The sequence below is a fragment of the Pleurodeles waltl genome, chromosome 9, assembly GCF_031143425.1.
Source record: "Pleurodeles waltl isolate 20211129_DDA chromosome 9, aPleWal1.hap1.20221129, whole genome shotgun sequence".
NCBI classification, from domain to species: domain Eukaryota; kingdom Metazoa; phylum Chordata; class Amphibia; order Caudata; family Salamandridae; genus Pleurodeles; species Pleurodeles waltl.
In genome coordinates this window covers 324,439,767-324,461,538 of record NC_090448.1, presented here as the reverse complement: position 1 = coordinate 324,461,538, position 21,772 = coordinate 324,439,767, and the positions used below count along the sequence as shown (strand labels likewise).

At 47.1% G+C, this 21,772-nt stretch overlaps 1 protein-coding gene across 2 annotated transcripts in view; it reads right to left on the bottom strand.

Annotated features, from left to right (window-relative positions):
* The window catches only part of RBM6 (RNA binding motif protein 6), a 1,032,809-nt gene that overhangs the window by 162,558 nt on the left and 848,479 nt on the right, over positions 1-21,772 (bottom strand). For both annotated transcript variants that reach the window (XM_069206836.1, XM_069206837.1), the window contains one exon: positions 20,687-20,818. In XM_069206836.1, coding sequence (XP_069062937.1) covers positions 20,687-20,818 — 132 coding nt within the window. The remainder of the gene's footprint in view (positions 1-20,686; positions 20,819-21,772) is intronic.

The window sequence follows — 21,772 nt, the reverse complement described above, 5'->3', positions numbered from 1 at the left end:
GTGGTGGGGCGGCTGATAGGCGGAGTCACTTGTTGGAGGCGCTGACACACTTTTGAAGTTTGTACCCTGCGGCTCTCCCCCGAAATGGCTGACAATGCGGTGTTGTGAACTGCCACTGTTGCTGCACTTGCTGATGTGGAGCTGGTTGTTGGTAGGATGGCTGTGGTGTTGCGCTTTGAAAGGTTCCCCAGCCTGTGGCACTTTTCATTGGGGTTGTTCCCTTTCTTGCCTTCCCCGAAACTGAAGCACCTCCATTACCTTTTTAGTGTCATTGCCCATTTCTATCTGCTTTAGTGTGTTGTCTACAGCAGCTCCAAACAGTCTCTTCCATGAGAAGGGTGTATTTATGATGTTCACCTGAACTTCATTTAGAAAACCAGACCCAAGCAAGGAGCTTTGTTCTCCTCATAGTTGTTTCCCTTTACCAGCTGCCTACTGGCTGTTTCTGCTGCATTCAATGCCGACTTTAACCATGTGTTAGCTATTATTTTGCCCTCCTCTACCTATATGGCTTCCCCTTTCTGAGATTGTTCTGGTAGTTGTTTTAAGAGCTCTCCATCATCTTCCCAGTGGCTGTGAACATAGTAGTTGTGGATGTGCGTTTTGAATTGTGACCCACCATTGTTCTGAACCCCCCCTTCTAATTTTCAGCCTTCCACTTTCACACTCTTGCTTTTCGTCTCTGGCAGGTGTCCAATGGATGTTTGAACATTTGATCTGTCTTCTTTGCTGTAGCTACAATGATGGAATTCAACACTACAACGTCCTTGATATAAACAGGGTCCTTGCAGCAATGTTTATATTTGTTCTCTATTGATGGTGTTTCCACCTTGCATGATGCCAGCTCTCTGAGAGCTTTACTCCTTTGATCAAAATTGCTTGGCAGCATGAGGAGGTATTGAGTTTTGCTCTGGGATTATAGGAGTGTCTCTATGAGGTAAAAAGCCTGTGTCCTTTTCTCTGCTCGTTGCAATGTTGTCTAGTGGCAATGGCCTTGAGGGAAACTTGTGGACTGCTTCCTCGGGCAAGTCCACTATGAGTTCCAGCCACTGTTAGTCACTGCTTTCAGCGTCCTGGAAGATCCCGATTCTCAGTGTCCTTTTCATGCAGGAACATCTCTTGCTCCCCTTCTTGTGTTTTATGGGCCGCTGACAGGTTGCATAGGGCTCATGGGCATTTACATTCCTATGGGACATACTAAAAGGATCATTGGGGATGAGGGGCTGCACTCTTAAGTGTCCACAGATGGCAGTGTGGTTTAATATTTAAATGTCCTAAGTGAAAGCTAACTCTCTTCAGCAGTTCTTATTGTTTACCTGCTAGGATTTGTTTTAGCTTACATGGACAAAGTGAAACTTAACTCTCTTCTCTAATTGTTTACCTATCAGGATATGTGGGTTAATTGGCTAGTACATCGACCTGGTACTGTTATTTAGTAAATGCTGAAAGAAAATGGGCATAGCTTTGATCTGCATGAGGAAGTATGTGTGTTCCATCGCCACTGAATCTATTCAGGAATGTATTAGTATTGTTCCTGGTAGGAAATGGGGATCGAGATTTTCTACATCAGGAAGATAAAGAGTAATTGACTATTACATATACCCAGTAATGTTATTTAATAAATGTTTACGGAAAATGCCCACAGCTTTGTTCTGAATGGGGGGTTATATGGTTATTAAATATATCTGGGACTGTATTAGGATTGCTCCCGGTATGAAATGGGAATATGATTTTTCTACATCAAGGATGGTAGGAGTTAGATAGATTTTACATATATCTGCCACTATATTGTCATGATTACTGTAAGGAAATGGTAAAAGCAATAATTTCTGCACGGGGGATTATCTAAGTTAAACAGCTGTAACACACACCTGCCACTGTAGTGTATTGATGAATGGTGAGGAAAAGGGCATACATATTTTTTAAATGAGGATGATGGAGGTTGGATGGCTGGTACATACACCTGGTTCTGTTATTTAGTAAATGTTGAAGGTGGTTACTGGGCATAGCTGCCTGCTGCAATAGAGGTTTATGGGGGTTACATGGCCATTGAATATATTTATTTAGAAATGTATTAGGATTGTTGAAGGAAGGAAATAGGGAAAGGGATTTTCTACATGATGGGTGTTAAATGGCTTTGACATGTACCTACCGCTGTATTTTCATGATTACTGTAAGGTAACAGTACTAGAGACGTTACTAACAGGGGATTATGGGTGCTAAACAGCTGTTGAACACTTTGTCCCCTATAGTATAATGGTTCTGTTAGGAAAATTCTAATAGATAATGTTTCAAGGGGGGATTATGGGGATCAAGTAGCTTCTACATACCCTTGGCATGGTATGTTACGTAGCCCTCTTGGGATAATAGCCGTAATGATTTGTGCATGGAGGATGATGGGTGTTATATGGCTGTTGCATACACCTGGCACTGTAGTGTAGTGATGTGTGTTGAGGGAATGAACATAAACAATTTTTAAATGGGGAACATGGGGTTTAAATGGCTGGTACATGTACTTGGTGTAGTAAATACTGAAGGTAAACAAGCACAGATGTTCTACATAGGTAACTATAGCATGGCCAGTGAACATTTTCAGAACTGCACGAGTATTGTTCCAGGTAGGAAATAGGGATAGGGTTTTTTTTTTTATATACAAGATGATGGATCTTAATTGTCTTGTATTATAATGGTCCTGTTAAGAAAATGGAAACGGATAATGATCACATGGGGGATTATGGTGGAGAAGTGGTTGCTACATACACTGGGCATGGTATTTTACATAACCAACTTAGGGATAATGGTGATGATGATTTCTACATGGGGGATGATGGGCATTAAATGACTTTTACAGATATTTGCCACTGTATTTCCATGAATACTGTAAGGAAATGGTAATATCTATTTTACTCACAGGGGATTATGGGCTTTAAACAGCCCTTGAACACAGTTTCCCCCATATTATAATGGTGCTGTGAATGAGAATAGATAATATTTACATGGGGGATTTATAGCTTGACGCTATGCACTGTTTATTGCAAAGGAGTATACAGATCATCAAGATTTTGTTTCGCATGCCAATTTTAAAAGCAGCCGGACCTTAGATTTAATAACAGTGGAGGCCACTCTGTGCCAGCCGTGATTAAACCCCATCTAATGGCTCTGTGGAGTAAGGGCTGTTGGAGAAAGACCTCTAATTCTGCCCTCCTAATTTAATATTTAGCATCTTTAGCATGGAGGCATCTTGTTTGTTATCTTGATCAACCAGAAAAATCGCTCCACCATCAAAACGGCCATGCACCCCCACCCACAGATTTTAAAAGAGTTATCAATTCGCTAATCCTGTCCGTGTCCTGGACAGGTCTGATTTCCTGTGTTGTCAATTAGGCCACCGACTCCTGGGGGTGCTCTTCCCTCAATTCCTTTGAGTTTCAGCTTTACAACCATACTCCCCCCAGAACCCAAGGACTTTGATATCCCAGAAGCTACTCATTGGGTGTCATGGGAATAACGCCGCAGGTCACTGGATGACATAATTTATGGTCGGAACTATTATGGTATCTGATCATCTTTGAACCTCCGACTAATGTTCTTGATTAAAACATTATTGGAAGATACTTTCGCTTTGATTCCTTTTGTGTTTGTCCAATAATTTCACCTCTAGCGCCACAATATGAATGCCCTACGCCATCCCTCTTAATCATGGCCCCAGCTCTGAAAACCAACCAAATATAACCGAAGTCCTATTCTATTTTTCCTAGCTGAACTATTCAGGTGACTGGCCTGCTTTGAACACAAATTGTTCAAAGTAAATGCTCAGACCCCCAGGATACTCAGTAAAAAGCATCATGGGGGTGCAGAGATCCTTGGCCTAACACAGGTGGTAGCTCATCTCGCAACGGACCGCCAGCTCGAACCCAAAATCCAAATTCAAGCTTTTTAACTGCAGCACCTTTAACCGACGTTGTTGAAGCTGGAATTACCACTGCTGCTGGCATGAGACTTGTCCTCCAATGGATCCTCGTTAAAGGATTTAAAGTGTGCTCACTCCAATTAAAGGCACCCTGTGTCTTGCTGAGGCTGCCAGGGTGCTCTGCTGGGTAGGGCCTCCATGAAAGGAAGGCCCTCAAGTCGGACAGTCCCTGGTGGGGTGGAAGCTCTTTGCTTGAAACAACATCCAAGTCTGGCCAAGCAATCCATCCCTAAATGGACCAATCGTGCCCAACTGATTGAAGTATGGTGCTGGCCAGAACCTTCCTGGGCAAGCTGACCTGTGGGGGATGATGGCTTCGTGTTCCTGTCTGCTCTTCGGGGTGCGGGCTTGGAGGAAAGGGCCTTCAAACAGGGTTGATAAGCAGTTGAGGACCCAGGCCCAATGTTATGACCTGCCAGGCGCAGAATGCCTGCCCTATTTGCAGATTTGGCAGTGGCTCACCCACTCCGCTAACTGGAGCGTTGCAAGCCGCCTCCTGACACCATATGAAAAGTGGCTTGTTACGAAATCTAAAGATAAACATTTGGTCACTGATCTATACGGCATTCTTCTGCGCACCTCTCAAACTCCCAAGGCCCCCTAGTCAAGCCATGCTGGGAATTAGAAATCGGCAAACAATTCTCTCATACCGAATGGTTAGAGAATTATTACTGGGCGCGCCATATGGCCTGCAACACCTCAAGCATAGAGAAAGAGCTACAAAAATCATCCCCTACTGGTACCTCACACCCTTCCGATTACCAAAAGGAACCCCCACGCGTAGCCAGAACTGCTGGCGTCATTGTGGGGAGCTGGGAAACTGCTCTTTATATTATGGGACTGCCCCAGAGGTGCACACTTTTGGGAAGCAGTCTAGGTGATATAGATGATTGCCTCAACATCAAATTGCCCCGATATCAGGCATGTACAATAATAGGTCTTCCAAGCACACTCATATACCTGCTCAAATCCCAAGGGCCGGCTCACCAGACAATTGTGGCCCACTGCGGAACAGACAAAATTCCTACACACCTAGCTTGGGTACACCGCTAATGGCATGTCCTGGGGATGGAGAAACTGTCCTTAGTATTAAAATCTCAAGGAGACTACTACAGAGAGCTATTAAAATCGTACCATACACTCCTGTCCAAGGACTTCAGAGAATTGACTTGCCCTAAATATTTGTGACTCTTACGCCTCCTTGAGGAGTGACACCTGACCTTGCTTAACCAATATTTTCCAGTTCATAACACAAATTGAAGAAGCTCTATGTTAATGTCAACATGCAACGATTACCTGGGGTGGGATGTGGGGTTAGGGAGTTTAGGGGAGTGGGGAGTCTCGGGGGTAGGGTTTGGGGGGAGCACAGAATTAGACCCTCTTTTGTTGTTTTATGTTCCGGTTGTCTTTAAAGTTGATTGCATCATTACACCCCACCGAACAATGGTTGTAGGAGAGTGTACGTGTGCTTACAAAACTTATTAACAAGAGCTAAACCATAAATCCTTTCAAGAGGATCTATTGAAAGGCAAATTTGGTGCCAGCAGCAGCAGTACTTACAGCTCCAATAGCGTATATGAAAGTTGCTGCAGTTAACAAGCATATATTTGGATCTTGAGATCAAGCTGGCGGTCCGCCGCGAGAAGAGCTACCACTTGTGCTTGCTAGCTCCTGCCTCTCTGAGTCCCCTTGATGCTCTTTACTGAGTGTCCCGGGGAGCGGAGACGTTTACTTTGAAAAAAGTAGAGTGTTCAAAGCAAAGCAGGCCCATAGCCAGAATATTTCAGCTAGGAATAAGCAAATAGAACTCTGGTTCTATTTGGTTGGTTTTCGGAGCTAGGGCCATGATTAAGAGGGACGGCCGGGGGCACTCTTATTGTGAAGAGAAAGGTGAAATTCTTGGACCTGCGCAAGAAGAACCAAAGAGAAAGTATTTGCTAAGATTGTTTTTATTAATCAATAACGAAAGTCGGGGACCTGAAAGCGATCAGATACTATTGTAGTTCTGTCCAAAAACTATGCCAACTGGCGATCCAGCAGTGTTTTTTAATTTTGTTATTCTGTGGGTGGTGGTGCATGGCTGTTCTTAGTTGGTGGAGCGATTTGTCTGGTTGTTCCGATTACGAACCAGGCTCCCACATGCTAAACATGCTAAATAAGATCAGCAGAATTAGAAGTCTGCTTCCAAAACCCTTTACTCCACAGGACCATTGGAGGGGTTTAATCATGGAGGGTCACTGTTATTAAATCTAAGGACCGGCTGCTTTTAAAATTGGTGGGCAGACCAAAACATTGACGGTATGTATACTCTATTGCAACTGAGAATACATAACATCAGGATATAGATTCGCCATGTAAACATTATCTATTCTCATTTTCCAACAGGCCCGTTATAATATAGGGGGATACTGTGTTCAAGAGCTGTTTAAAGGCCATACTCCCCTGCAAGTAAAACAGCTATTATCAGTTCCTTACAGCATTCATGAAAATACAGTGGCAGGTATATGTAAAATCACAGTCCCTATTTTCTTTCTGGATCAATCCTACTACAGTCTGAAATATATTTAATGGCCATGAAACCCCTATAATCCCCCATGCAGAACAAAGCAATCCCCATTGACCTTAAACATCTACTAAATACCAGTATCAGGTATATATGTATCAATCATTTAACTCCAATATCCCCATGTAAGAAAAGTTTATGTCCATTTCATCAACACACATCACTACACTACAGTTGGAGGTGTATGCAACAGCCATTTAACACACATTATCCCCATGCAGAAATCATTATGACCAATATCCCAAGAGGGCTATGTAAAATACCATGCCCATGGTATGTAGTAGCCATTTACACCCCATCTTCTCCCATTTAAACATTATCTATTTAAATTTTCCTAACAGAACCATTATATTATAGGGTAAAATGTGCTTAAGAGCTGTTTAAAGACCATTATCCTCTTTGAGTAGCTATTACCATTTCCTTACAGTAATCATGAAAATACAGTGGTAGATGTAAGTCAAAGCTAACGCTCATCATCCCCGATGAAGAAAAACCCTATCCTCATTTCCTACCGGGAACAATCTTGATACATTTCCAAATATAATCAATGGCCATGTGTAGGAAGTTGGCTCTGTATATACTATTTCAAAGTAAGAAATAGTGTGCACAGATTCCAAGGGTTCCCCTTAGAGGTAAGATAGTGGCAAAAGTAAATAATTCTAATGCTCTATTTTGTGGTAGTGTGGTCGAGCAGTAGGCTTATCAGAGGGTAGTGTTAAGCATTTGTTGTACACACATAGGCAATAAATGCAGAACACACACTCAAAGACTTACTAAAGGCCAATAGGTTTTTATATTGAAAAATATATTTTCTTAGTTTATTTTAAGAACCACAGGTTCAAGATTTACATGAAACACTTTAAATGTAAGGTACTTCACTTAGATACTTTAGGAATTTTGAATGAAAACAATATCATGTACAGTCTTTGTAAAAATGGCAATAAGCTATTTTCAAAGTGGACACTGCAAAAATAAACAGTTCCGGGGGAGGTAAGTAAAGGTTAGATTAGGAGGTAAGTAAAACACTTACAAGTCTCAGTTCTGGGGCACAGGCAGCCCACCGTTGGGGGTTCAAGGCAACCTCAAAGTTACCACACCAGCAGCTCAGGGACGATAAGGTGCAGAGGTCAGAGAGGTGCCCAAAACACATAGGCGCCTATGGAGAATAGGGGGTGCTCCGGTTCCAGTCTGCCAGCAGGTAAGTACCTGCGTTCTCGGGGGGCAGACCAGGGGGGTTTTGTAGAGCACTAGGGGGGACACAAGTAGGCACACAAAACACACCCTCAGCGGCACAGGGGTGGCCGGGTGCAGTGTGCAAAGCAGGCTTCAGGTTTCAGGTAGGAAACAATGGAGGGACCCGGGGGTCACTCTAGCGGTGCAGGCAGGCACAGGGGAGGCTTCTCTGGACAGCCACCGCCTGGGGTAGGCAGAACGTCGCCTGGGGGTCACTCCTGCGTCGAAGTTCGGTTCCTTCAGGTCCTGGGGCTGCGGGTGCAGTGTTGGTTCCTGGCGTCAGGTCCCTTGTTACAGGCAGTCACGGTCAGGGGGAGCCTCTGGATTCTCTCTGCAGTCGTCGCTGTGGAGGCTCAGGGGCGTCGTCTCTGGTTACTCATGGGCTCGCAGTCGCCGGGGAGTCCTCCCCGAGGTGCTTGTTCTCTGGATCTCGAGCCAGGGGCGTCGGGTGCAGAGTGAGAAGTCTCACGCTTCCGGCGGGAAACATGCAATCTTGGAAAGTTGCTTCTTTGTTGCAAAGAAGTAGCTGGTTTTGAACAGGGCCGTTGTTCACGGGAGTTTCTTAGTCCTTTAGTCAAGGGCAGTCCTCTGAGGCTTCAGAGGTCACTGGTCCCTGTCTGGAGCAGGTTTTCAAAGTTGGACACAGGCCGGCAGGGCTGGGGCCAAAGCAGTTGTCGTCTTCCTCCTTCTCTGCAGGCTTGTAGGTCAGCAGTCCTGTTTCTTCAGGTTGCAGGAATCTGATTTCCTGGGATCTGGGGAGCCCCTAAATACTGAATTTAGGGGGGTGTTTAGGTCTGGGAGGGCAGTAGCCAATGGCTACTGTTCTTGAGGTTAGCTACATCCTCTTTGTGCCTCCTCCCTGTGGGGAGGGGGGCACATCCCTAATCCTATTGGGGGAATCCTCCAAACTCAAGATGGATGATTTTTCAAGGCAGGGGTCACCTCAGCTCAGGACACCTTAGGGGATGTTCTGACGGGTGGGTGACTCCTCCTTGTTTTTCCTCATTATCTCCTCCAGCCTTGCCAGCAAAGATGGGGGCAGTGGCCAGAGGGGAGCATCTCCACTAGCTGGGATGCCCTGGGACGCTGTAACAAAAGGGTTGAGCCTTTGAGGCTCACCGCCAGGTGTTACAGTTCCTGCAGGTGGAGGTGAGAAGCACCTCCACCCAGTACAGGCTTTGGTCCTGGCCACAGAGTGACAAAGGCACTCTCCCCATGTGGCTAGCAACATGTCAGGTGTGTGGCAGGCTGGCAGAAACTGGTCAGCCTACACTAGAAGTCGGGTAGGTATTCAGGGGGCATCTCTAAGATGCCCTCTGGGTATATATTACAATACATTGCACACTGGCATCAGTGTGCATTTATTGTGCTGAGAAGTTTGATACCAAACTTCCCAGATTTCAGTGTAGCCATTATGGAACTGTGGAGTTTATGTTTGACAAACTCCCAGACATATACTCTTATGGCTACCATGCACTTATAATGTCTAAGGTTTTGCTTAGACACTGTAGGGGCATAGTGCTCCATCAGAGGGTGTCATTGCCCTATTGAAAATGCTATACATAGCATTTAAAAAATGTGTTCGATCTGTCCCTGGAGTTGGAAAGGTCAGATATTCTTGCTCTTGTTGGGGAGGCTGAACATGACCTGCTGCTTCCTCTTCAGTCTCCTGATCGGGAAGTGTAACAAGAGCAAAACGAAACTTTGGGCGACTTCGGAGGAAGAGGAGACAGAGTAGAACTCACTTACCAAGTTGATCGACAGTGGCATTTTCAAAGCAGGAGAGAGAGGCAGAGGACTGTCTTCTCGAGATGACCAATGCCTTGAACTCGTCTCCTCGTGTGCAACCTTGAGGATCTATGAGATAACGATTCTGCTCGAGGCTGGTATCTATGACGGCCTCGTTTGATTTTCTTAGCAAAGCACGATTTCGCCTCTTTCTTTCAGAGCCTTTGGATTCATGCTCTGACACAAAGTGCAACCCCAGACATTGTGATCCGAACTAAGGCACCAAAGACAATCTTCGTGCTAGTCTGTAACTGACATCTGGCCTCCACACTCTTGACAGGGTTTGAAACCTGATTTCTTAGGCAGACACTTTGTTGTTTAACGACACATAGACAACCAAATTCCCTTGAAACGGTGTAACCTCACAAAGAGGTTGGAAAAAAATGTTATGCGTCAAAGGTGTGGAAAAAAGGGAACTGACTTCGGCACACCAGCAAGGACTTCTTATGGCTCTGATGACGTCAGACGGAGTCGCGCTCGGAACCGTTCCGTTGGTCAATGTGCAGAGCTAGAGAGGAAGATTTCTATAGAATGCTGGCGATTGGGGGTATTCAAAAGTTGAGGAATCCACAGGTAGATGTATCCATCAGAGCAATTCTACATAAGGGATGATCTGTGTTAAATGGCTGTCACATGCACCTGCCAGTGTAGTGATGTGTGTTGAAGAAATTGATATAAATATTAATTTAAATGGGTATGATGGGGGTTCAATGGCTGGTATATATACCCGGAACAGTTATTTAGTAAATGTTGAAGGTAAGTGGGCAGAGCTGTGTTCTGCATGGGGGTTGATTATATGGTGTAAGGAAATGCCTCCTTGGCATGGTTACCCCCTAACTTTTTGCCTTTGCTGATGCTAAGTTATGACTTGAAAGTGTGCTGGGACCCTGCGAACCATGCCCCAGCACCAGTGTTCTTTCCCTAAACTGTATCTTTGTCTCCACAACTGGCACAACCCTGGCACTCAGGTAAGTTCCTTGTAATTGGTACCCCTGGTACCAAGGGCCCTGATGCCAGGGAAGGTCTCTAAGGGCTGCAGCATGTCTTATGCCACCCTGGGGACCCCCCACTCAGCACATGCACACTGCTTCACAGCTTGTGTGTGCTGGTGGGGAGAAAATGACTATGTCGACATGGCACTCCCCTCAGAGTGCCATGCCAACCTCACACTGCCTGTGGCATAGGTAAGTGACCCCTCTAGCAGGCCTTACAGCCCTAAGGCAGGGTGCACTATACCACAGGTGAGGGCATATGTGCATGAGCACTATGCCCCTACAGTGTCTAAGCAAAACCTTAGACATTGTAAGTGCAGGGTAGCCATAAGAGTATATGGTCTGGGAGTTTGTCAAACACGAACTCCACAGTTCCATAATGGCTACACTGAAAAATTGAAGTTTGGTATCAAACTTCTCAGCACAATAAATGCACACTGATGCCATCTTAAAACATACCCGACTTCCAGTGTAGGCTGACTAGTTTTTGCCAGCCTGCCACACATCAGGCATGTTGCTGGCCACATGGGGAGAGTGCCTTTGTCACTCTGTGGCCAGGAACAAAGCTTGTACTGGGTGGAGGTGCTTCTCGCCTCCCCCTGCAGGAATTGTAACACCTGGCGGTGAGCCTAAAAAGGCTCACCCCCTTTTTTTTTTTTACAGTGCCACAGGGCATCCTAGCTAGTGGAGATGCCCGCCCCTCTGGCCACTGCCCCCACTTTTGGCGGCAAGGCTGGAGGAGATAATGAGGAAAACAAGGAGAAGTCACCCACCAGTCAGGACAGCCCCTTATGTGTCCTGAACTGAGGTGACCCTTACTTTTAGAAATCCTCCATCTTGTAGAAGGAGGATTCCCCCCTATAGAATTAGAACTGTGCCCCCATCCCCACAGGGAAGGGGCACAAAGAGGGTGTAGCCACCCTCAGGGTCACTAGCCATTGGCTACTGCCCTCCCAGACCTAAACACACCCCTAAATTCAGTATTTAGGGGCTCCCCACAACCTACGAAACGAGATTCCTGCAACCTAAAGAAGAAGGACTGCTGACCTGAAGCCCTGCAGTGAAGACGGAGACGACAACTGCTTTGGCCCTAGCCCTACCGCCTGTCTCCCAACTTCGAAGAAAACTGCAACAGCGACGCATCCAACAGGGACCAGCGACCTCTGAATCCTCAGAGGACTGCCCTGCAACCAAGGACCAAGAAACTCCTGAGAACAGCGGTCCTGTTCAACAATCTGCAACTTTCTGCAACAAAGAAACAACTTTAAAGACTTCACGTTTCACGCCAGAAGCGTTAGACTTTGCACTCTGCACCGGACGCCCACGGCTCGACCTGCGGAAAACCAACACTACAGGGAGGACTCCCCGGCGACTGCGAGCCCGTGAGTAGCCAGAGACGACCCCCTGAGCCCCCACAGCGACGACTTCAGAGGAAATCCAGAGGCTCCCCCTGACCGCGACTGCCTGTAACAAGGGACCCGATGCCTGGAACCAGCACTGCACCCGCAGCCCCCAGGACCTGAAGGAACCGAACTCCAGTGCAGAAGCGACCCCCAGGCGACCCTCTGCCTAGCCCAGGTGGTGGCTACCCGAGGAGCCCCCCCTGTGCCTGCCTGCATAGTTGAAGAACCCCCCGGGTCTCCCCATTGCTTTCAATACAAAACCCGAAGCCTATTTACACTCTGCACCCGGTCGCCCCTGTGCCACTGAGGGTGTACTTTCTGTGCCTGCTTGTGTCCCCTCCGGTGCCCTACAAAACCCCCCTGGTCTTCCCTCCAGGGACGCGGGTACTTACCTGCTGGCAGACTGGAACCGGGGCACCCCTGTTCTCCATTGAAGCCTATGTGTTTTGGGCACCGCTTTGACCTCTGCACCTGACCGGCCGAGCTGCTGGTGTGGTAACTTTGGGGTTGCCTTGAACCCCCAACGGTGGGCTACCTTGGACCCAACTTTGAACCCTGTAAGTGTTTTACTTACCTGTGAACTTAACAATTACTTACCTCCCCCAGGAACTGTTGGTTTTTGCACTGTGTCCACTGTTAAGATAGCTTATTGACATTTTTGTCAAAACTATACATGCTATTGTGATTATTCTAAGTTCCTAGAATCTTGAACCTGTGGTTCTTAAAATAAACTAAGAAAATATATTTTTCTATATAAAAACCTATTGGCCTGGAGTAAGTCTTTCAGTGTGTGTACAACAAATGCTTAACAATACCCTCTGATAAGCCTACTGCTCGACCACACTACCACAAAATAGAGCATTAGAATTATCTCTTTTTGTCACTATCTTACCTCTAAGGGGAACCCTTGGACTCTGTGCACACTATTTCTTACTTTGAAATAGTATATACAGAGCCAACTTCCTACACACAGCCTTCCCTTTCTTCGCACCCACATAGCCAACAAAGAGTTGATTGTCCACCCGGAAATCTTTAGTAGGATCGCAGTAGAACGCCAACAATCTTTTTGGGTCCAGACGGTGGAGTCTCTCCTTCTCATGGGAAGGATGTGGGGGTGCGTAGAAGGTAGGCAAAGTGATGGACTGGCATACATGAAATGGTGTAACCACCTTAGGAAGGAAGGATGTACACACAAGTATGGAGGTTTTGAAGAAAGGGCCTGGAGCTCACTTACCCTGCGAGCAGAGGTAATAGCGACCAGAAAGATAGTTTTGAATGTGAGGAGCTGCAAGGGACAATTATGCATTGGCTCAAAGGGGGTAAACATCAAATAAGTAAGTACAAGATTAAGATCCCACTGAGGCATGATAAATGGAGTGGGAGGAAATAAGTGGGTGAGCCCTTTTAAGAACCTACTCACAATAGGAGACTTAAAGAGTCAGGGCTGATCAGGTAGCCTAAGAAAGGTGGAAATGGCAGACAAACACCCTTTAAGGGTGCCCAAAGCAGAGCCCTGCTGGGCTAAAGAAAGAATGAACGGAAGAACCTTTGACAGAGGGACAGAAAGGGGATCAACAGATTTGTTGCTACACCATGCCACAAATTTATTCCAACGACAGGCGTATACAGTTTTAGTCGATGGACGTCTGGCTGCCAAGATAACCGTGCAGACTTTGGGTGGAAGGGCAAATGCCGTCAACTGTTGTCGCTCAATCTCCACGCATGAAGGTGGAGGTTGGACAGGTTCGGGGGGAGAACCACCCCCTGTTGCTGCGACAGAAGATCCGACCGAAGAGGCAGTCTGAGTGGAGGATTGATGGACATGCTCAATAGCTCTGGAATCCCACACTCTTCGAGCCCAGTCTGGAACCACCAAGATAACTTGGGCCCAGTCATACTTGATTTTCTTGAGAACTCTGGGCAGCAAAGGGATATGCGGGAAGGCGTAAAGGTGGCCGGAGCGCCACTCAAGACGAAAAGCATCTCCGAGCGAGTGCCGCCTTGGAAACTTCAACGCGCAAAACAGCTGACATTGCGCGTTCTCTATAGAGGCGAACAGATCTAACCAGAGCTCTCCCCACTTGAGAAAGAGACCTTGCGTCACCTCTGTATGAAGACGCTATTTGTGATCCACTGTGCGTCGGCGCCTGAGTTCGTCTGCTCTGGTGTTGAGAGAGCCCGCCAGATGGTGAACCATCCGGGTAATGCCCTGATGTTCCAGCCATGTCCAGAGGCGTGTCCTGACAAAGGGTCCAGGACCCTACCCCGCCCTGTTTGTTGGAGTACCACATGGCTGTAGTGTTGTCCGTGAACACCTGCACCACTTTCACTTAGAGAGAGGGAAGGGATGCTTTCAACGCAAGCCTGAACACCCGGAGCTCCAGCATATTTATGTGGAGCCCCGACTCTGCCAGAGACCAGAGGCCTCTGATCTCCGCCTCTCCCATGTGGCGGCCCCAACCCAGAAGTGACGCATCTGTCACTATAGCGATATCTGGTTGGGGAAGGGAGAGGGAGCCGCCTTTGACCCACTTTGGATTTGAAAGACAACACTGCAGGTCTTTTGCAGTCCCCTCTGAGATCTGGACCATGTCGGAGAGATTTCCCAGATGCTGCGCCCACTAGAACTTCAGGTTCCACTGCAGAGCCCGCATATGCCATCTGGCATGTGTTACTAGCAGGATGCAGGAGGCCATGAGGCCCAGCAGCCTCAGAGTCAGTCTCACCAAAACCAAGACCGAGGCTGAAAGATCGGAATCAGAGCCTGAATGATTTGGACTCGCTTGTCGGGAGGCTAACCCCGAAATTGCACTGTATCCCGAACAGCTCCAATTAAAGGGAGCGTCTGAGAGGGAGTCAGGTGTGACTTCGGCACGTTTATAGTGAACCTCAGCTTGTGCAGGAGGTTCGCTGTAGTCTGAAGGTGGGAAATGACTGTCTGGGGCGAAGGCGCCTTCAACAGCCAGTCGTCGAGGTAGGGGGACGACTGAGACCCGTTACCTGCGCAGATGAGCTGCAACCACTACCATCACTTTCGTGAACACCCGAGGGGCGCTTGTAAGGCCGAAAGGGAGCACGGTAAACTGAAAGTGCTTGTGACCTACTACGAATCGTATGTAACGTCTGTGGGAAGGCAGGATGGGTATGTGGAAATAAGCTTCCTGCAAGTCCAACGCTACCATCCAGTCTCCTGGGTCTAAGGCAGACAGAACCTGAGCCAGGGTGAGCATTTTGAATTTCTCCTTCTTGAGGAAGTAGTTCAGGTCCCGAAGGTCTAGGATATGACGTAAGTCCTTGTCCTTCTTTGGTATCAGAAAGCAGCGGGAATAACAACCATGACCCGCTTCTGGCACAGGGGCCCTTTCTATAGCTCCCTTGGCCAAAAGAGCCGCGACTTTCTGGCGGAGAAGCACCAAATGATCCTCCGGAAGATGATGGGAGATGTGTGGCATGTGTGGTGGTGCAGATTCGAAAGGGAGGGTGTAGCCCTTCTGAATGATCTGCAAAACCCATCCGTCCGTGGTGATATGTTCCCAGTGGGGCTGGTGATGGCGGATCCTGCCACCAACTGGGTGGGAGTGAGGGGACGGACTAGGAGGGTTTGGAGACTGCAGCAGGGGCGTAGGTGGACTGGACGGACCCCTGGTTCTCTGTCCCACGGCCACGTGGGATTCCACGTCCTCGGCCACGCATATGCTGGCCAGCGTGCGTGGCACGGTGGCTGGGTAGAGGACGCGACAGGGTGCCCCTCCGTGTCCACGAAAGGGATGAAAAGCGGACTGTGGTGGGTGAGTGGCGGAGGAAAGACCAAGGGACCAAGCTGTAGTCTGTGAATCCTTGAATCTCTCCAAGGACGAGTCCGCTTTGTCTCCGAAGAGAGGGGTGCCATCAAAGGGCATGTCCATGAGTGACTGTTGGACATCCCTGAGAAGCCAGAAGTGCGTAACCAGGTGTGGCGCCGTAAGACCACTGTTGTTACAACCGATCTGCCCGGAGAGTTGTTCGCATCCAGCCCACAGCGGATAGTGAACTTCGCTGCGTCTTTCCCATCTTTCACTGTTTGGGAGACAATAGCATGGGCCTCTGGTATCTGCGGCAGGACTTGTGCAACAGTATCCCACAGGGAGTGGGTATAACGGCCCAAAAGGCATGCGGTGTTCACAGACCGCAGTGCGGAGCTGGAGGAAGAAAACAACTTCTTGCCAAATTGTTCCAGCCTTTTGGATTCTCTATCCGGTGGTGCGGAAGGGAACGCTCCTGAAGAAGATGAAGCCTGGATAACAAGACTCTCAGGCGTGGGGTGTTGGGACAGGAATTTTGGGTCGTTCGGTGAGGGCTGATGGCGGCGAGCATTAGTCCTGTTCACAGGAGCCCCTGTGTTGGGTTTGGACCATGTACCCAAAAGGACATCGGTGAGTGCCTCATTGAATGGTAAAAGGGGTTCTGAAGTAGAAGCCCCAGGCTGCAGCACCTCCGGCAGGAGATTAGACCTGACTGCTACAGTAGGTAGCTCAAGGCCGAGGACCTCAGCTGCCCTACTGACCACCATACTGTAAGTCGCTCCCTCCGCAATAGCCACGGTAGGAGGAGACAGCATGCCAGCGTCAGGAGAAGTATCCAGACCACTGGCTTCGCCCAAATCCTGTGCCCAGTCCATAGCCGGGTCATCCTGGTATTCATAAGGGTCCAGGGACCCCTCCAAATACTCCCGGTATTCGTACCCATAGGAAAAAGGGTCCGAATCCGACCTCGGGCGAATAGGCCCCACCAAAGCCGATGGCGGCTTCGGCAGATGCCGCTTCGACTCGTCGAGGATAAGAACTGTGTTGACGTCGATAGTGGGCACTACCGACGTTGGGAGCGTTGATAATTGACCCGGCGCCGGGGAAGGTCTCGAAGGTGCGACCAGCGCTGGTGCGGATCCGCGCACAGATCAGGAAGTGAACTCGGTGGCCGGAGCCGAAGCCGTCGGCGAAGAACCCAAAGGCCCTTCAGCAGAACCCGTTGGGCCCGAAGGCGCCATATCGGGGTCGGCTCCGGGAAACTCTGGGAAGTGCGGAGTCGACCCAGGCACAGGCTCCAAAGATGGAGGCCTAGTGCGTGGACGCTCGTCCTGCGTCACGTCGGCCGAGCGAATGGGTGAAGTCGGAGAGCGATGGGACTTCTTTGACTTCTTCTTACCTTGACCCGAGGATTTCAAAGAAGACGAGTGGTTTTGACTCCACAACCGATCTCGAGATCTTCCTCTCGAGCGAGACCGGGACCTACGCGAGGTCGAGTGCCGGGCCGCCATTAGCTTTAGGGACCGCTCTCTCAAAGCTTTCGGGTGCATGGCCCGACACTAGGAGCATGACTTCGGGTCGTAGTCGCGCTCGATGAACCATAGACAACGTCACCGACATCGTCAGATGGCAGTCCTCACAAGGGTTGAACCCGGTCTTCGGGGACATCTCGACGCACCAAAGTCATACACAAAAACTTCGACAAAACTGTCTAATTTGGACGAAAAAAATAGCCCTGGTAGCTCTCTCTGGATCAGCGTGTGGCACGGAAAGAAAAGAACTGACCTCACTGCACGAAGGCGGCATCTATGTACTACTCCTGACGTCATCACGGCAACAACGACGCCGACGGAGTCGACCGATGCCACCTACCGACGGGTACTGCTTGAAGAAAAATCTCCAGATCCAGTCTGACGCCTGGGAAAATTCTAAGGTAAGCAATTCTAAGGTAAGGAATCTGCAACTAGAAGTCTATATCAGATAGGATATTTGTCTGCACTGTCGGCATTTATTTGTTTGTCTGACCAACCCTCATTGTGTAAGTCTCATATAGTTTTAAGATATCTTAAAGGTTTGACTAATATGTTTCCTCCCACTCCGTTCATCATGCCTCAGTTTTTTGGTTCTGTTATGTTAACCTGGATGCAGCCTACTGGCTAATAATGCTCCTTTATTTTCAATGTAGTTTTTTCTTTTAACAGTGAATTGTGTATACTTTCTATGCTCTCTTCTTTGATTGCAGAAAGGCTTTACCTCTAACTGAAGTGTTTAATTAAAGAAAAACTTCACAAAAAATAAAGCATTTTAGCCAGTTTCTCAACAGAGACTGCATTATTGCTTACACATGTATATAATATAAATGTATTAAAATTCTCTACTCGAATATTACTTTGGCATATACATTTGATACATAAACATGTGTGTTTATATATGCTCTGTGGTCCCCGCACGTGGGTGGGAATATTCAGTGTTTATGACTATTGATGAGGATCCCCTGGAAGAGAAGAGGGCTATAAACACTTGCCAACAACCAAAGAAATAAACATTACAATGCCCTAATCCATAGCTTCTGCCTCTCTTCCTCCTCTACCTTGCCTATGTGCAGTTATGCCTGAGAGTGGGCCAGACAAGGGCTGATGCCAAAGGAAAATAGAGCCTCCAAATATGGTGCATCACACGTACATAAAGTGTTGTAGAAAGTGTGACCATTTGTAGTCTGGTTCTTGTGTTCTTAATGGAAGAAATCATGTCTTCGATGCCTTCCCGAAGTGAACTACTTACTCAAACAGGGACTAAGTTCCAGAACTAAGCTCTCTGGACAGAGAACAAGGTTCCTGCAAATTAAGAGCATCTGAAGATAGAGTAAATTGTGGGGTAAGTCTTGGCTGCAGGGATCTTGTTTGGCAATATGTCTGGACTTTTTGCTAAAGAAACAATGGTAGAGTCCCATGCAAAGGTCACTGAGCTATGCACACTGCTTTAAAGATGGTACTCCTGCTTACTTTCCAGGGACAAGAGGCCAGGTGTGATATGACTAATATGTGTGAGAAGGATATTTGCCTGGCAGCAGATGAGACACCAAACTGTATCTTTCTGCAGGAGGTGACAGGGTCAACTGGCTGAAAGGTCATGCAGGAGGTGCAGTTTACTACACCTGCTCTTGGAAAAAAAAAATAAACACCTCCAGACAGCTGCTCAGGAGTCATCTGTCCATTTATGGCACCGCATCTACAACAAAGCCCAGGGGAAGAGTAATCATCTGGTGCAAGGGTGTGCCTGCTTTGTTATGGTCCCTCCACTGTTGCAGCTGAAAGCCTGGGGTGTAACTTTAAGCTGCCTCCAGATTTAACTAGGGTTTTCCTCGTTATCACCCACTCACCTAGGTATTCGGACAGCGCTGGCTAAAGGAGGTTGGTCACCCTGAGTCATGAACTGTTGCCTGCATCTTACTAGACCAAGTGATAACACATATATCGCCATTATGCTTCATTGAAATATACTGCTTCCAGCTTTGCTGCCTCAGTGGGAGTTGCTGATGCCCTTGGCCTGTTGGCACACATGACAAGAAACTGGACTTTTGTGACCACAATCAATGGGTTTTTAGTCACAGGCCCCTGAAATCTTTGTGCCAGCTGAGTGGGGACACCGCTGCTCTGGCACTGAAGTTAGCTGCTGCTTCCTACAAATCAGCTCTGTGGCTAGTAGGACTTCCGCAGTGCTACGACAACACTGGGCTGCAGTTGTAATCCTTGCATGCTCAAATGGACCTATTTTATTTATTTTCTTGCCACAAATGAGCGGGCACTTCATTATTTGTGCAGGGCTATGCATTCAGTTTTTGTTTGGCGAGGAAGAGTAACCTGAAGATTTTTTTAAATGCCACTAACATTCTACCACCATTTCCTGAAATAAAAATCTCGGCAATATAAACAAGTACATTCCCACTGCAAATTCCAAAGCTTGGAATACTGCACTGAGACACAGATTTGGTGCTGCTAACTTCCCTACTCTTTTGTAAAGATCACTGCCACTTCTGGTGCTCCAAAGTTGCGAGTTTCATTAGACAACTTTTCCTACAGGTCTTCATGGTAAATCATTTTAATGCTGACAGCAGACTTATGTAATTAGTCTTTCTGGCCATATCTCTGGCAGCAAGGAGCTAACATCTTTGATTTTGTTGACCATTGTTTTATAACATGTTTTCACATTTGTGTGTCAGCTGCACTGGGTGCCTAAACCTACAGTACTTATTGAGTAAGCAATCTGTGTCCCTACTTCATTATGACCATACAGAAAGCGATGGGGGGCCCACAAGAGTAGGAAAATGCTTTATAAATATCAACAGAATCCAGGGTGTTTCAAGTTCTAAGAGGGAGTACTTGTTTATTCAACTTTGGGTTTCACTCCAGTGGTAAATTACTCCAGTACCCCTGACTACCCTAGGACCAGGCACCACAAACGCATCAGTAGTCTTGAGTATTAAATAAAAACTGATCCTGCAGCAGTATAATTGTTAACAGACTGGGCAATCGGTCCCGTAAAAAGATGAAACTTCTATCTTGTGCACCTAGACTATGCTAGACAATGACATATGATTGCAGATGAGATTTAAACAAGCTCAAGACTTGTAAACTTGCTTCTTGGACAAATCTAGTGTTTCTCTTAAGAGGAACACTTGGGAGCATAGAAAAGTTCACATTTTAAATCTTAAATAATATGAGGATTCTTCTAACTTGACTAACCCATCTAGATCCAATGCTACTTGGCATTAATATTTGCTTTTTGAAGGGCTATTTCAAGTAAATACATATGTGATATAAATATACCAGGAAAATAGGTCACTATATAGAAGTATAAGAGAAACAACTTAATTGGTGACCGTTCAAGCAAAATGAGTTAGTGGATGTCAGATGATGTAAAGCATAGATATTTGACTCTAAAGTGATGTTTCATACTTTCTCTGTAAAAGTTGCCTTCCCAGTTCGTGGTGCTTTTCTCTCCCCTTTTCTCTCCCCTCGCCCACCAAGAAGCTCTTCCTTTTGGTCAGTTGTTGATCTTCGGGAATCTCGATCTTTATTCCTGGAGTTCTGGAAGAAAACAATATGATAAAATCATACATTAATGGATGAAACAAAGGTGGGGCGACATTGCCAAAAAGAATCAATTAATCTGTAACACTACTTCTCGGGTTTGAATACATTCTGGTGTTGTATGTTTTAGAAACTCTACAAACCTCAAATGCTATGTGTGTTATATCTTTACCACCAGAGAAAATTAGAGCTCATACTCCCATAATGGCAGTTTGCCAAAAGCAATTTAGGACAAATGGAAGATGGGTCATGTAAAGCATGGTGGAGAACTGGAGTGAGAGAGAAACTTTTAATTTCACACAAGATGTTTTAAACAGCTCTTAGTGTGTAGAGCAGCTTGAGATGCAGTGAATTCATGAATGAGAGTGTTCCAAATAAAATAGCATTTTCCTAAAAACCTTTTTGAGGATATATTAAACAACTGGAACCAGCTCTGGCAAGAGGGTGGCCACTGATGTTTACAGAAGGTAATGCAGGAACGTACATACCTGTAGTGTCTTTAGGGAGATTATGTACAAAAACACTGACTAGAGCTGCAGCATAACCCCTTCTGTGCCGCAAACGTAATGGTTACGTCCTGCGGCACAGTGCTGCTGTGCCCAGGACGTAACCATTATGTCCTGGGCACACAGCCCAGAGGGTTCCCCCCCACCCTCCAAGACAGGGATGGAAGGGGAAGCCCTTCCCCTTCCACCCCGACCCTCCAACCCCCGCTGTGACGTCAGCATGCAAGCTGATTGTCACAGAGCCTCCTCCCACTGCGCTGGAAGCTCAGCTTCCAGCGCGATCGGAAGAGAAATGCTTTCACATGGGGGAGGCCGAGAGAGGCTTCAAAGGGAAGGAAAGTTACTTCCTTCCCTTTGAAGTCTCTCTCTGCGTTTTGGCAGCCGGATTGAAAGCAATCCGGCTGTCAAAACGCCCACTAGACACCAGGGATTTTATTTCAAAAAG